This window comes from Equus caballus, chromosome 18 (genome assembly GCF_041296265.1).
Source record: "Equus caballus isolate H_3958 breed thoroughbred chromosome 18, TB-T2T, whole genome shotgun sequence".
NCBI lineage: Eukaryota > Metazoa > Chordata > Mammalia > Perissodactyla > Equidae > Equus > Equus caballus.
The window spans coordinates 60022171-60039675 of NC_091701.1; the positions used below are offsets into that span (position 1 = coordinate 60022171).

At 36.7% G+C, this 17505-nt stretch overlaps 1 protein-coding gene across 3 annotated transcripts in view; it reads left to right on the plus strand.

Moving 5' to 3' along the window:
* ITGA4 (integrin subunit alpha 4) overlaps window positions 1-17505 on the plus strand; it is a 77358-nt gene that overhangs the window by 28521 nt on the left and 31332 nt on the right. For all 3 annotated transcript variants that reach the window (XR_011428554.1, XM_023622140.2, XM_070242038.1), the window contains 5 exons: window positions 5315-5409; window positions 6616-6706; window positions 7299-7344; window positions 7726-7880; window positions 11089-11243. Coding sequence is in view for 2 of the 3 variants with exons in the window: in XM_023622140.2 (XP_023477908.1) it covers window positions 5315-5409; window positions 6616-6706; window positions 7299-7344; window positions 7726-7880; window positions 11089-11243 (542 nt within the window). In the remaining variant the exon portion in view is untranslated. The remainder of the gene's footprint in view (window positions 1-5314; window positions 5410-6615; window positions 6707-7298; window positions 7345-7725; window positions 7881-11088; window positions 11244-17505) is intronic.

Sequence of the window (17505 nt, forward strand, 5' to 3'; positions counted from 1 at the left end):
AATATATGCCTCTAGTGAACCCTATTAAATGTAAGAGAATAGAATTTGTATACAAATATTACCTTTTCTGGGTTGTTGCGTTTTTTTTACTGTTTTAAAAGAAAAAGGAGGTAAAAGATATATGTAGATATTTTTATGGTTATGATTAAACATAACATTTTCGTTAAAATATCTATGAGATTTTATTACGATGGATGTTACATTTCGTAAGTAGTCAGCAATTCTGTGATATTTACTGAGCACTGATTTTGTGTCAGTTGTACTATGCCAGATATACAGTGTGTGCCATAATGTAAATGAAGGATAAGGTGGCACCCCTTTTTAAGTTTTACATTCACATGGATATAAGATTGAGACACGAAAAAATAAACCTCATTTAAATGGTGAATTTAAGGATCTTACCTAACAAGTATCTATGGGTAAAACGATGTTTATGCACCTTGATATTTCATATATATATTACATGAGATAAAATTCTTTCTTTTAAAAACATCATTTAGTAAAACACTTATTTTGTTTACATACAATTTCTTCTGCGTCCTGTTTTAAATGACATATTTGGGGAAGACTATTCACTATTTTGAACGTACTCAAATGTATGTGTGTATGTGCACATGAGAAATGATTTTTGTGGCATCAAAGTGTCAATGACAAACCTGAATTATTCTTTTGATCAGATTGAGTTGTAAAAATGTCTTGAACACCAGGCACATTCTCTTATCAGAGTCACTCCAGTACTTGGGAAAATCCCAGGCAATTTTCCAGCGTGTGAAAGACAGACAGGAAGTATTCTGCCTGTGAGACGTAGGAAGAGGAATTTAGAGGGGACCCGCAGGACACAGTGCAAAGTTTCAGAGTGTGTATAAGAACCTGGTTTCACACAGCGCTCGGTGTCTTGGAGTCCTCAGTACCCAATTCGTAAGGGTACTTCTTTATGTTTGGAAGATTGTTATTCAAGTGATGATTTTCAATATTTCAGCATATTTTTGTGCTATTTATAATTTCATTTATAAATTACAATATATTTACGTTTAGTGGCCACCTCAATGTTTATTCACTTCAGTTCATGTTTATAATAACATGTATCTTTTTCTACTTTGTCTAGTTTTAATTTTTTCTTTTTCCCAGCTTTATTGAGATGTAATTGACATATAACATTGAATCAGTTTAAAGTATACAACATAATGATTTGGTATATGCATATATAGTGAAATGATCACCACACTAAGTCTACTTAACATCTATCACGTCACATAGTTACAAATTTTTATTCCTTGTAATGAGAACTTTTAAGATATACTCTCTTAGCAACTTTCAAATATACAATACAGTGTTGTTAACGATAGTCACTATGTTGTACATTAAATCCCCAGGACTTATTTATCTTATAACTGGGAGTTTGTGTCTTTTGACCCCCTTCATCCAATTCCCCCACTCCCTACCCCCGTGCCTCTGGCAACCACCAACCTGATCTCTGTTTCTATGTCTTTGGTTGTTTTTAGATTCCACATATAAGTGAGACCATACGGTATTTGTCTTCCTGTGTCTAACTTACTTCACTTAGCGTAATGCCCTCCAGGTCCATCCACGTTGTCACAAATGGCAGGATTTCCGTTGTTTTGACTGAACAGCATTTCTGTTTTGCCCATGAGTAGGCATTTTCCACATTTTAGATGTTAGCAAGACCATGCTGGTTTGGAAGCAGGCTCAGCGTGTTCTTGTTCTTCACTGAGCTCTCTAATTCCGTCCTACCTTATCTGCCTGGCTGAGACAGCAGGGCATCTACGTTTTATTTTTCATTACGTGTTTCCCTATCCCTTTTCTCATCTTCTATCTTAGTTTATTTTTCTGGGATAGATGAAGTTACTTCGTGTTCATTGCAGGGTGTGTGGGATTGTATAGAAAGCGATGAAAACCCCATTTGTTTTTTTCCTTCCACCTCCAGTCTTAGATACAAATTTGACTTAATGTCCTTTTACTATGCACAATTTTGTGGTGGTTTGCATAATAGACCTCAGTTATTTTAGCATTCATCACGGTTTTTTAAATCATTCTTCAAAAGGAAAAAATCAGATTATATTTCTTGTGTCCTTAGAAAAACAAAGTAAGCCATTTTCTAAGAAGATAACCAATCAATTTGGCAAGAGTCCAGAGTAAAAATCTCATCAAAAGTATGAGAAAGTCACAGAATAGGTAGCTAATAAACAGGCAGACCTACTTGACTGATGTGACCAGACAGACAGACAGATAGCATTTTGGATTTCATCCATAAAATAGATTTGGCAAGACCACTTATTTTTGGTTTAGGTTTTTCACCTTGAACCTCGTCATCTGACTTTCAGACTGTACGTTTGACTCCATTTTGAGTAGAACCATAATAAAGTTCTACAATTGTAAATCATGCTTATTATTTTGTGTGCCCCTAAAATAAATGATGATTATTATCAAATCATTAATTGAACACTTCTTTGACTCGGAAGGAGAAAAGGTGCGAGGCCAGAAAACATTGGCATGAGCTCTCTAGTTAGTGATCTTATAGAGCGTGGTGATGGAGAGCACGGGCTCTGGAGCCAGCCTGCAGGGTTAAAGGCCAGTTCCACCACATCCTGGCTCTGTGACCTGGAGCAACTTACACCTTGTGCCTCAGTTTCCTCATCTGTAAAACGTGAGGATCGAAAAGTATTTATTTGATAGGATTCTTGTGAGAGTTACATGTGTAAAGCCCCTAGCACAGTGCCTGCAGTGTGAATATTATTTAAGGGTTAGCCGATATTAAGATTACAATGATTATACTAATGATAATTGTTATGATTTATACTAACAGAATGAAATAAAATGTTCCGATGAAAGTAAAAACAGTTGTCGGATATGTCAGTGTGTGTTCTGTATGTTGTGTCCCAAATTGAGTTGCATAGGTGTGGAAAAACATTTATTATTTATTAATAAGTATTTTCCTCATTTCTATAATGGTAGCTAGAACTTGAGTAGGTTATAAAATAGATCCAAGTGTAGGGCCGGCCCGGTGGCACAGTAGTTAAGTTCACATGTTCCGCTTCTTGGCGGCCCGGGGTTTGCTGGTTCGAATCCCGGCTGTGGACATGGCACCGCTTGGCACACCATGCTGTGGTAGGCGTCCCACGTATAAAGTAGAGGAAGATGGGTACGATGTTAGCTCAGGGCCAGGCTTCCTCAGCAAAAAAGAGGAGAACTGGCAGTAGTTAGCTCAGGGCTAATCTTCCTCAAAAAAAAAAGCCAAAAAAACAAAAAACAACAACAAAAAATAGATCCAGGTGTAATCCTAGGAAGTAGGAGTTTGGATCCATGTATAAGATAGCCAAAGACTGAATATACCCATATGACCTCTCCTCGGAATTAAATTGATCTGGGCCTTTTTAATATTTCAGCTGAAAAGACTCATCTATATATTTTTAAGACATTTGCCTTAATATAGATTACTAATGCTAACTGACACTGCAAGAATTTCTGTATATCAACAACTTCGTAACCTCGACTTATCTCTTCCTATATTATCATCATGAATCAAGGTACAGAATTCTAGTTACTAAGGAGTAGCCACAATGGTTGAAGTATAAATCTAGCCCTGATTAATGAAATTGCTGACTGATCTTGTTTCACAGTGGCTGCAGGATGCTTCTTCTCTCTTCCTCTTCCCTTCTCTCTCTCTCTCTCTTCCTTCCCGCCGTGCTCCCCCCGCCCCCTGTGTTTGTGCGTATTTAATCTGCACATATATGGTTCCAGCTATTCCAGATTCATTGTCATCTGCATGAGTGCCGTGCTGCCTCTTGCTCCCTGCTATTGCACAGGCTCTTTCCTCTGTCTAAACTGCCTTTTCCCTTCCCTAGGTGAAGACCTAGCTAAGACCTGTCAATACTTTAATCTCAGCTTGGGCATCATCTTCTCTGAGAAGTCTTCCCTAATTTCCACCACCTTCTCCTTGCATACTCTGTTATTGTTCTGTTTTTGCTCGCTGTTTTTCCCCATAGACTGTCAATTCCTTTTGCGTACTGCCCTGTATTGCTAGCTCCTGGCAAATGCCTGGAATACAGTAGCTGCTCAATAGTTGTCCACTGAATGAATAAGTGAATAGGTGTATTTGTATATGAAAATTTAAAATAATTTGCACAAGTCAAAAGAGGCTAGCCTTAGTATGTCTAAACGCAATGAGTATAAGGTGTGTCTACCATTTCATTACAGACGCATATAGAAAGGCTTTTGCATTTTTAAAATTGGATTGCATTTGGCATAGAGTTATATGTCAAAGATGTATTTATTCCCACTGAAATAGCAGTCAAAAGTTACCATTGTAGTTGTTCAAAAGGTTTTAGGTCTGATAAACAGTACTAAGTAATGAATACTGTGAAAGCAAACTTTCTGTATTTTAGGTTTCTATTAAAGTTATAAGAAAACATTGCCTATAAAGAAATATATGAATATAATCAAAGAAACACAATACTTGGTAAAAATAATGCTCTTGCAACTGTAGAATATTATTTTGCTCCTGTATGCTATGTATTTGTAGCACATAAGCAACCATGTCATTCTTAGTTTCTATTTCCTCTTGGTTTTCTTATGTGAGTTGATCAAATCTTTTTTCTCCGCCTGGTGTCATAATCTGAGGCAAATCTCAAAGTCATAAAGGTGATGCAGTCATTATTTTACAGAATAAATCAATTTTCTGAAACCGTATGTGTGTGTGTAGGTACAGATATCCTCAACAAATTCCTTAATCACTTTCCTTGGAACAGGAATTAATTTAGAAGTCATTTTGCAAATAAAATAAAGCCTAGAGCTCAAAATAAGGATTCTTGTGGTTATAGTATTCATAGATGATAATAACTTATTACGTGCTATATACTGCTCTACGTACTTTACATGAGTTATGTCCTTCTCTGCTGAGGGTGGGTTATCTGATAATCCTGTGCTGTAGATGAGGGAACTGAACACAGAGAGGTTAAGAAATGGGCCCCGTGTAGCACAGCTGGGCACAAGGGCAGTACTATGGTCAGGCCCCAGCTGTCTGGCTGTAGAGTCCATGCCCTTAGCCATTCTGTTAGACTGCCTCTAAGACCAGTTCACTCTGTGACTTCCACACGCAAAGTGTTCTGTACAATTCTGTACATCATGATCATAGTGTTTTGTAATATTTTTTATGTCTAGTGAGAAAACTGTTAGTGTTTTGATAAGGAGTTTTCTTATATTACGTGATATGAATTAAGGAGCATGAAGGTTAGTTTTCAGAGTTGCATTCTTTGTAGCAAGGATTTGTTTTTCTGCCTTTTAAATTTGTGCATAGATATTGCTATTGGAGCTCCACAAGAAGATGACCTGCGAGGTGCTATTTACATTTACAACGGCCGAGCAGAGGGGATCTCATCGGCCTTCTCACAGGTAGGGCGCGACTGGATTTTCAAAAGGCGCACTGGTAATGAAAGCTTCCAGAAAACTTCCCATGTTCATGTCGACCTATTTTTCTTAATTTGCTCTTTCAAATACTCACTTCTCTATTTCACCACTTTGTTATAATAGTAGTAGATGGTCTCATTTTTAAGGTCATTAACAACTCTTTGAACCATTTTTTTCATAAATAAGAGTTCTGTTTCACTTCCATTTAAGTTTGTCTTTAACCTATTAGAGATTTCTCTCTGCATTTCATGAATTTATGTTCTGAGGTAATATCCACACTATTCCAAATAAGCGCATTTGGATTTGATTAACTGTCGTGCTTTGTGGCTAGAGCCCTGTATTTCATGGAGATTGCACAGTGACAGAAACACTCATGTGGTACTCTGTGTTCCTCCAGTGCAGAGTAAAAAGATGATCGTGCTTAAAGTTCCCTGATCTAACTCTCACTTCACTTTATCTTCAGAAAGATCAGGGCATTTCAGTGCCTAGAAAAAAACTACATACACATGCAGGAAAGAAAAGTTTTCTCAAAGTTGCTTTCATGGAAACATTAGCTAAAACTGTTATTTTTGATTAGGTAAAAATAGGCAAATGGTTCTCTATATTTAACATGAAAGATTTATACTTGTCTAGTAAGAAATACTGATTTTCTCAGTATGGATAACAGCCTGGTACTCATAAATCAGTATCTGGACTTGAAATTGGGCACATGGAATCGGGAGCACATGTCTAACTTGACTTGTCCTCAAATGCTGGGAAGCCATCTGGCTGAGTAAAGTGGCTTTCATCTTAAACCTGAGTAGTAGGTTCCACTAAGTGATTATAGATGTTTTCTTTCCCACATTGCTTGTTTGGTTTTTCATTTTGGTCAGGGAAATAAATACAGAGCCTGAAAGGAGCCTGGGGAGGGGGAGTCAGGACTGTTTTAAAAGATCTTTACTACGTAGTTTTCCCTTTGCTCACAAAGTAAAGAAAGTAATTTTTTTTCTTGTCACAAATTAGATGTCAGCTGACCATGTCAAACTAGAAACTTTTGTTTCTGTTGTTAGACACAAGAATTTGACTTAACTCCAATGCATTTTGTTAATAAATGTGCCAGGGCATGGGAAGGCTCATTATTAACTAAATCATTGCTTCTCCGGGATATCAGGTGTTCAAAACTGCTTCCCACTCAACTTATCTATTTTTCAGAGAATCGAAGGACTTCAAATCAGCAAGTCATTAAGTATGTTTGGACAGTCCATATCTGGACAAATTGATGCAGACAATAATGGCTATGTAGGTGAGTATAAAATTTACTATATTCCATAAACTGGAATAAGCTCTATTGTGAATGCTGATTTATTGTGAAGTACATTAAACTGGTATGGAAGAGTTCTAATGTACTGATTATTTTTTCCTTCATTTTTTTAAAGCTGTTTAGAACTCAAGGATTGGTCAGAAATAATTAAGTGATTCCTGAGCTTTACACTGTTAGTTACTTAAAGTTTTATTCCTCGTTCTTGAAAAAATGAAAAGCGCCCATGAAAATAAATCAAACATATAATGATGAAAAAAGACACTTTTTTTTGTAATTTGAAAGGAGATTTCTGGGTGAATATTTTTAGTCTAAAAATTGAATTTTGTTTTAATAAGCCTATCTTTAGAGTATCATGAGTTTATATGATAAAGTTTATGTTATTATGTCATTGTAAATGAGTAGATTCAGACAAATGTGGAGTGAATCTTAAGACGTAAGTATATCTTTTCTAATTTTCTGTAAATAGTGTTTTGACATAGTCAAAAGGTGATATGTAGCTAAGGATATAGGGCTGATAAGTAATTTTCTTTGACTAATGATGATCATTAATCTGTGTTGTTTTTTTATCCTCCAGATGTAGCAGTTGGTGCTTTTCGGTCTGATTCTGCTGTGGTGCTAAGGTAAGGTTGATACATTTCACTGCTTAATGACAATTGGGCTTAATTGTAAATGATGGGAGGCAATTTTTAAAATCAGCAATGGTGGTAACCTCATAACACTCTTTTTGGTATTCTGAAATTTGATTATTGAACTTTAGGATACTTTTCCCACGTTACATAGATATAATTAAACAAATCATCAAAGTCAATATTTTTAGAAACTTAAATGAAAATTTCTCTTGATTCCTGTATGGAAGTGTAATGGAGTATATATGCACATCCCTTTAGTAAAGCAGTTTTTTGAAATTACTTGATCAATGGAAACTGACAAAACGAATGCAATTGCCTTCTTAAGGAAAAATAATTATGTAATTAATATTGCTAATTTCATTTTCTCCTTAGGACAAGACCTGTAGTGATTGTTGAAGCTTCTTTAAACCATCCTGAGTCAGTTAATAGAACGAATTTTGACTGTATTGAAAATGGATTGCCTTCTGTGTGCATGGATCTGAAACTCTGTTTCTCATACAAGGGCAAAGAGGTTCCAGGTTATATTGGTAAGGGTGCCCTTACAGAATTAATTCCTGATAGAATGTGCACTTCACTCGTCAACCTCATGATCATCTTTAGAGCCCTCACTGTTTCACCATAGAGGGCTTCTCTAGCATAAGAGAGAGTAGCCACGTGGTAATGCCTTCTTCCTCATCTTTCAGGTTCTTGCTTTGTTCTAACCAATGAGTGGGGCACATTAAGGCTGTGGTTGTTCAGAGGTTATAACAAGAAGCCAAGAGAGAATATCACTTGTTATATTATTTAAGGTGAATGAACTGGACATACTCTGTAAGATCTCTTTAGAATAGAAAAAACATCACCACAGCTCTTCTTCCGTTTTACTGGGCTCCTTAAAGCCTGGAGCCAGCTTAAGGTGGAAGGCCTGAAAGGGAGAAGATTCTTTTCTTCGTGTTCTATTCTGTTTGAGTAATTGAAGAAGCTTATCTGGAGTCTAGACCCTGATTCTAATTCCCTAAATAACATACATCTCTTAAGGATTTACTATGACTGTCAGCTCCTGAGAGCCAAGCCTGTTTCCCCATGCACAGGGAACTCTCAATTATCTGCTCTGGAGAAAATAGCATTGATGTGGCTCATCCAAATTGTGGTTAATCCCAAATCACATATATGTGACTTCATAAGTATTACGTTTTTTTCCAGCAGGTTAATGTTCCTAATTATGTTATATTTAAGCTAATAGAATAACTACTAATGAAACTAGCCCATGGTAGGAGAGAAGCATACCTGAGTTTATTATTTGGACATTACTAATTCACGAAGTTCATGAGCCCCGTAAGACCTGTTAAGAGTTGATTGTACTCATGAGCCTGCAGGTTGTCATCATCTAAACCTTGTGAAGGACAGCAAATACTTACTGAACCCAACTATGGATATGTAACAGAGGTCTCAGTCTGAATGAGCCTGTAATGAGAAGTACAGAATGAGCCTGGTGTCTCTACTTTAGATCAGACTAGTTTTTAATAGTGCTCGCAAAAGTCCTTTGTTAAAGATGCAGTGATAGGACAGCGGGCAAAACCTTCCTCTGGTTACTGATTGGAGAAGTGGTAGTTGGAGAGCGTGACCTCAGTAACACAGACAAGCTGATGGATTATCTGAAAGATACACATCAAATAGGACCGTTTCCCTTTATGTAAAATCTGTGCTGATTATACTATCAATTCCATTGTGACCAGATACTTTTAAAAATGGTTGAAAACAAATATGTGAAACATAAATAATCATAGCATTGTTAGAAAAACATGCTTTATAGTTGTTATAAAATGACTCCTTGAGAGAAATAATTCACATGGTAAGCGTATTTAATAAAATCAGGACATTTTGCCTCTTACTGTGAGTGGATTTTTATTCACCCCTTTTTCATTTACTTTTTGTCTGAACTCAGGGTGATGAACTTATAGACGGTTATTTCAACTGCAGCTCCATCTCTGAGGCATTGAATTTCACTTATTGTAATTTTGAAGTCAATTGATGTGGATTTTATTTTCTAAATAAAAGAAAGGTTGAAAGATTTATTTGAAATTTGTAGGAGTAATATAAGTTTTATACTTATGTTTCCTTGAAATAAATAGAAAAAAATCCTTCCAGAAGAGTGAGTTACTCCTAAAATGTAAATGAACACTTGAAGAGTTATATAAATTCTTTAAAATATCATTCTGAATTATTGCTCCTGTATTAATGAATGACATCTCAGAAGACTATTAGATGTAGCTTGTTTTGCAAAACACCCTTTTATTATTTTTAATTTTTTATTGAAGTATAATTGACATACAGCACTATATAAGTTTTAGGTGTACAACACAATGATTTGATATTTGTATATATTGTGAGATGATAATTGTAATAAATCTAGTTACCATCTGTCACCACATATAGTTCCAAAAATTTTTTTTATTCTGATAACTTTTCAGATTTACTCTTTTAGAAACTTTTAGATATGCGATACAGTATTGTTAACCATAACCATGCTGTACATTTCATCCCCAGGATTTCTTTGTATTATAACTGGAAGTTTGTACCCTTAGACCCCACTTCACCCATTTTGCCCACCCCTACCGCCTGCCTCTGGCAACCACCAATTTGACAAAGAACTCTTTTAGATTCAAGAAATAGCTCTTACTTTCTTGGCAAGATCTGGCTTGGAGTTTTTTTTGTTGCTTGTAAATTTTCCTTATTTTTTTGCTTATTGAAGACCTTCTTCAGCAGATGATTATTTACTATGTCAGATCTGAAATAAATTTTTACCAAACTGCCAGAATATTTATTGAGAGAATGTCTATCTATATTTGTTTACTTTTGTGCAAATTGAAACTAGAAGGTCAAACTAGAAGCCAATGAAAACATGGAGGGGAAATAATCAGGGCCTAGGGCTGGAAAGGAGATGTCTGTGAGTCAACTGTTTACATAGGTTTGACTTTTGAACTGCATGTTCACTTTTAATAAAAAATCCAAAGAGGGGACGTCCCCATGGCCGAGTGGTTAAGTTCGCGCACTCCGCTTTGGTCAGGTCACATTTAGGTGGCCTCCCACATGCCACAACTAGAGTGACCTACAACTTAAAAAATATATACAACTATGTACTGGGGGGATTTGGGAAAGAAAAAGGCAGGAAAAAAAGATTGGCAACAGTTGTTAGCTCAGGTGCCAAGCTTAAAAAGAAAAAAAAACCCAAAGAAAAATGGCAAGCCTTCAAATTGGAAACAAATGGAAATAAAAGAATCTAACCATATATGAAATTAGTTATGTAACCACACAAGATAGAACTATTCTAAGTGACGCTGAGCACAGTACTCTGCTTGTACTTTCTTAGTGGAATGTTCTAGAGACAAAAAGGGCTCAAAGAAATCTGAAGCTTTACTCAGGACTTTTATTATTAGTAACACTTTTGGCATTGTAGTTTTGAAAGGTTTATATATAGGAGGATTAAGCAAATAACTAAAGATGTTAATATTAGAAATAGAAACCAAGAGAAAAGTTGATAAATCTTTTTTTAATTTATAAAAAATTTTTGAAATTTGTATCAAGTGTTTGCCTCTTCCATATTTCAGGTTAGTTTTTGCAAGCTATTTAATGAAGAGAGGTTAAGACATTTCCAGTATTCTACATAACTTTGACCATTATCACTTCAAAAATAACGAAGTAAATGCCTTTAGATAACTACTTATATTAAGTGCAATTCTCTCTATATTTTTGCAGTTTTGTTTTATAACATGAGTCTGGATGTGAACCGAAAGGCGGAGTCTCCATCGAGATTTTACTTTTCTTCAAATGGAACCTCTGATGTGATTACAGGAAGCATGAAAGTATCAAGCAGAGCGGCTAACTGCAGAACCCATCAAGCATTTATGCGGGTAATGTCAACTAGTTTTTATTAACGGATATGTGGGTAATGTCAACTAGTTTTTATTAACGGATATGTGAACTTCAGTATTATCAGTACAGTAAAAATTTTATTGCATTGGTATCTTTTTATAAAATGTAGTTAAAGCAGATGTTGTCCCCTCCTGAACTAGCTGACCTGTTGTTCCAGAGTCACAACGTTAGACAGTCTTGTGACCTGGATAATTCAATGTCTACTCTTTGCATCTTCTTTTTTTCATATTTTACTGCATCACTATTTTTACAGATTTGCCTTTTTTTCCCCCTGCAATTGCTATTTTCCTATCCCTGTTAATACAGTTGCCTAGAAATGTACATATTGAGTAGCTCTGCTGAGCCTCAGATCCATTCCTCAGTAGGATTTTTTGGGGGGTGAGTGGGAGGTGGGGAAGTTGGTTTATTTTTCATGCGACTCTAATGAAGCTGAATCCAACATGACTGCTTTTGGATTATGTCCTTGTCTCCACGCCAGCATTGTCGGTGATGTCAGTGGGAACTCGCACAGTTGTAGCGTGGTGGGGATCCTCTGTGGGCCAGGACCATGGCTCTCATGCTGGTTTGGGTTATGTGCTGCCAAAGCACAGCTGATTTCATGTTTCTTATTAAAACACTCATTCCCAAACTGATCATCATATTCCTTGCGTTGGTCAAGTTTTATCATATGAAGCAGTGCCAGGTCTTTTTCATTAGGGAATGATGTTCTTCATCAGAAAATCTATTGTCGCAAAAAAGCCAAACTATTCCCAGAAGTCCTTTCTGGGATTTCTAATAGTAGCTTCAGCTTAGAACTTAATTTTCCCTTAGATACTTATCCAAGCAAATGCGAACCAGCATCAGGACTCCAATGCACTGTTAAATACTAAGACATAGAATCTCTGTGCTATTTCTTCATTTCCCTTAACAATTTTTATCGTCATACTAGAATAAAGCTATTAGATAGTTGAAAACCAAAAGTATAGGATGATATTAATGTAACCATCATTTACATGGCAGAGATTAAAGAGGTTCTTTTTTTTTTTCGATCCTACATCGTTATGATTTTACTTAGGTTAATCAATTTTGGACTAACATTGAGACCATTTTAAAGACAATAAAAGGGCTGACATTAGACATTCACAAACATATTGTGTTGAATTTGTAAAATGGCAGCAACTTGATCTAATTTATTTAGTTCTGTTTCTTGGCGTTGTTCCTATGACTATGGCTTCATCAAAATTGTACACTTTCTCTGGGATGAATCTGGAGTAGAAATGATAGTAGCAGAGGTTTCTGTGTTTGTCGCACACATACTTGTAATGTTACCGTGGTGTCAGTGGCAGCAGGTTACAGCCATTGACTTTAGGCCTATTGTCAATGCCAAACAAAAGCACTAAGCTCCGGGGTTGGTACGCGGTAGGGACTTTCTAAAAAAGTCATTGTTTCTTCCAATATTTTCTTTTCCTCTCCTGAATTACCTTGCTTTTGTTTGGGACGTTTCAAAACTTATATACAGAAAGGCAAAAGGCGATTCCAACCTTCTTTCGCAACAAACCCAATGTGGATGAGAGAACCACAGAAGCAGCTGCCCCAACCTTGAGTGCCGCTCAGGAGCTCCAGCTGTTCTTTGGGAAAGTGTGGGAATATAGAGAGTGCATTTTCCACCCCTACCAGCATGGTACCTGAGGCATTCAGAAACGTATTAACACTGAAATGCTTCTGCAGTCTGGAAGAATAGAACAGCAACCTGAATTCTAGTGTCTTCCTAATAACAGAGGATAAGAAGATGGACTGTGGTCAGGATGCCTGGAGTTTTCCTTTGTTCTGTATAACGTATCCAGTATCAAGAGTGTTAATATACATACGCATTCTACCTCAGCACCCCTTACAATGAAATGAGGTGACACTTCTCAATTATGTACTTAGGCCTGCAGCCCCCACCGCTCAGGGGGCTCCCTGCCTGCCAGTTAAGCATACTTTCCTTGTATAGTTCTTCCTGTTGGCCATACCAGTTAGGCTCAACTTATCCATCCACTCAATTAATTCAATAGGTGTTTATTGTGTCAGATTCTGCTTGAGGCACTTGTGTAGATCAGTGCATGAAATATAAAATGATTACTACCCTCATGGAGCTTAGAGTCTAGTGGGGTGAGACAAACAACAGCATGAGAAAACTGTAAATTTTATAGTATTTTAGAAGAAGATAGTGATGGAAAAAGGAAAATGAGGGCAGGATACGGGAATTTGGGGAGTGCTGAGGAAGGAGTGAAGAGTGCAATTTTAAATAGGGTGGTCAGAGCTGGCCTCATTCAGAAGGTGATAATGTAAGCAAAGACTTGAAAGATGTGAGCAAGTTACCTGTGTAGGTGTCTAGGATAGTGGTTCTCAACTTTAGCATTCAACAGCATCGCCTGGAGGGCTTGTTAAAACACAGATTACTGGGCCCCACCTAGAGTTTCTGATTCAGTAGATCTTCAGTGAGTCCTGAGAATTTGCATTCCTACAAAGTTCCCAGGTGATGCTGATGCTTTGGAATCATACTTTGAGAATCTCTGATCTAGGAGAAAAATATAAAAAGAAGAGCTAAGTAAAAATGCCTCAAGACAAGAATGTGCCTGGTGTTTTGGGAACAGTGGGGAGGCAAGGATGGCTGGAAAAGTGAACTGGGGGAAAAAGTGTCAGGTCATATAGGACCTGTGACTTTTTCTCTCAGTGAAATGAGAATCTCTTGTAGAGTTTTGAGCAGAGAAGTGACATGACCTGAGTTAGTAATGAAAAGGAATACTCTAGCTGCTTTGTTGAAACTGGACAGTACAGGACCAAGGGTTGACACAGGGAGAAGAAAATACTGCAATAACCCAAGTGAGAGATGATGGCTCCAGTGAAGGTGGTGGAAGTGGATATGGTGAGAAATAGTTGAAGACAGACCCCACACAATTTGCTGACGGATTGGAGGTCTGGCATTGGAGAAGGAGAGGCTCTAAGATGACTCCAATGTCTTTAGCCCGAGCAACTAGAAGAATGTAGTTTTATCAATCAAGACAGAATATACAAGGGAAACAACTCCTGCATCGAAAATTCTGGAGTTCAGTTGTGGACCTGCTGAGCTGGAGAGACCTGTTTTACTTTCAAGTGTAAATATCAATTAAGCGTTTATAGATACTCATCTGGAGTTGGAGAGAGGCATAGAACTGGAAATGTAGCTTAATGCACCTTTGGCATATGCATGGTTTTTAAAGCCATATGAGATGGCTGAGGTCAACACAGGAGGAGAAGAAAGCCAAGGTCTGCACTCTGGGACACTACAACATGAAGAGGTTGCAGAGAAGAGAAGGCTCACAAAGGAGATGAGAAGGACCCATCAGTAAGTAAGAAAACCAAGAGCTTAAGGCATCCTGGAAGTGAAGCGAATAAAGCAGAGCAAAGAGGAGGGCATGACAATGTTCTTAGTGCTGCTGCTTGGTCAGATAAGATGAAGACTGAGAACTGACCATAGGGTTTAGCAATGTGGAGGCTATCAGTGATCATGACAACAGCATTTCAGAGGAGTAGGGGAAGAGGAGGAGAGTGATTGAAGACAGAGAGTATAGATGTTCCTTCACAAAGCTTTGCTCCAAAGGGGACCAAAGAAATGGGATTGGGAGTCAGCAGCTGACAGGAGTAGTGGAATGAAGTGTTCTTTTTTTCTTTTAAGATAAGAGAAATAGCGTGTTTTTATGCTGATGGATGTGCTCCGATAGAGTGAAATAGTTATGTTATAGATGAGAGGGCAGAATAGTTGGAGCAAAGTTCTTGAGAAGGCAAGAGGGATGGGATTAACTGTACAAATGAGGGAAGGTGGAAATTGTTTATTTTTTTCTTAAAAAACTCTGTTGTATTTTAGTTGTTGATAATTATGCCACGCTTTAATTTTGGCTATTAGAGACATAAAATTATTAGATTTTACAAAAGCAGAGCCTACAATTTAGAATTGAAAGTTTGTAAGTGTTTTCTAGGATATAAAGGAAATGGTTAACTTTTTTATACCTTGTAGTATTTTGTCTATTGAAATTTTCTTTTATTAGTCATCGCTTTTCTCTTTCTGAAAATATATTTCTACATCCATGTCAGTATATGAAAATGAAACTTTGTGCCATATTCAAATATACAACTTTATTAGATCTTAGAGATTTCTTAGAACAAGATCTTAGGACAAGGGATAATTTTGAGGCTGTTTTGATTTAGAGAAACCCAATCAATTACAGCAGCTTTTAGACATGTTGGAGCAGCCCTGGCAGTGAGACTCCTCAAGTTTTTTATAGATGGTATTTCTTGGTTGATCTGGATGGAATCTCTGCATCAAAATATTCACTGATGTGTGAGAAGAGAAGAAGGGTGCTACATTGGGATAACAAATAAAGTAACAGCTTTCCCTTGCTGCCCACAGCATTTTCAACAAAAGCTAGAAATACCTAGCTTTGTTATTGGACTAGGAATACCGGTCTCTATTGATATTCTGAGATCCAGTGAGTTCAGTGGCCTTAGCATGTTGTGTAATAATCATGAAATCAAGCTGTGTAGTAGATGAATTTTTTTCTTTCCCTTGGTTTCTCTCATTTCTGGATTTTGGATTTCTGAAATAAAGGAATTTAATTTTGTTATATAGGTCTTTAGATGACTTCTAAAACCCGTCTTTTTCAGTAACAACTTCAAGAAAATGAATATGTATTTGATTAGTAAATATATTTTATTTGTATTTTTTATTTTTATTTGCTTATATTGTTAAGCTATACAAGCACATAGTTTAATGAAGTCCTGTTTGCTCCAAAGCGCTTATATTTTAACCATAGCACACTATGGACTGATCCATGTATGCGTACATCTCTGCTCAAAATCTAAGTGCAAGCAAACTGTATAACTATACTGATATTATAGTATTCTAGAAGTTGGCTGCTTATTCTAACACGTGTTAATTCTTTGTTAGATTGCAAGATCTTTGAAAACAGGATGTTATCTTTTGTATGTTTGTGTTCTTCTTAGAGCTAACACAACTCATTACATAAAGCAGAAAGTCAGCAAATATTTAGTAAATTTATGGATGATATGTTCTCAGTGCTATTTAAAGAATTCTGTAAGAGAAATTCTGAAAATGTTCCGTTGGTATAATGGTTAGGGCATCTGTCTTGGAGGTGTTGTCTTTTCTCAGTTGAAGTGTCAGATGTTTGACAATTCTCTACCTTCTGAACCAAGATTACTAGAAAAAGTGATTATAATTACATGTGGTGGTGCTGGCTCAGGTTCCAATCTATGCCTCAGTCTTACTTTCTCCCACCCCAACCCATTCCCCACGTTGACACCAGAGGGGTATTTCAAAAACACATACCTGCACACATTCCTCGCTTAAAATTTGTCTATGCAAGACCCTCCCCATCCGCTTTCAAGTGTATATTAGGTAACCCTCCTTTTTCTATACTTGTGTTTGCGTATATCAGAATACTCAGCCCCCACGCTATTCGTGTGGATTACGGGTTACAGACTGTGACATAGGTACAAACATTCAGTTTTGCGTCCCTAGAGCCTTTCTTGCACACAGTAGAACCATGAATAGATATCTTAAAATTTTTATACCTCAACATCATTTTTCATTCAGTAATATTTTATAAATATTTGTGACTCCACCCTTTAAATAAATTCCTTCACTCCGTAAACACAATAGGACATGGGCCTACAACTCAGTTCGCAAATTGGCCATAAATACAAATTTCTATGAAAGTCAACCAAGAAGGCAGACTTTGTGTAATTTCAGGCATGTGCTAATTTGCATGCTTATGGGTGACTTATTTCATGTAATTGGCCATAAAAATGTGGCATGGAATCTTCATTATTTTTAATATAGATAGCACATGCCCATCCAAATTAAAAATTTTAAGCAAATCTACTTTTTCCCTCCCCAAAACTTAATTAGTCACTTCAAGACATTTTTGGTATCATAGTTTTTGTCTTTAGGTGGAGCTGTTAAAGTTAAATAAGTGTGAATATCTGTCAAGTACAGTTCTAAGAGTGCGGGTACATTTTATATATTGTGAAAAAAGCATAATTAATAGCTAATTAGGATAATGAAAGTAATATACACCAGATGTAGAGAAGACCTTGTGGAAAATTACTATGAATTAGATAACATGTGATTTGGTCAAAGCAAGCTGGTTGAGAAGAATTAAAACAGTGGACATGTGGAGGGACAATCAGTGGCTGTCTAGCTCCCACACCTAGGGAATAATT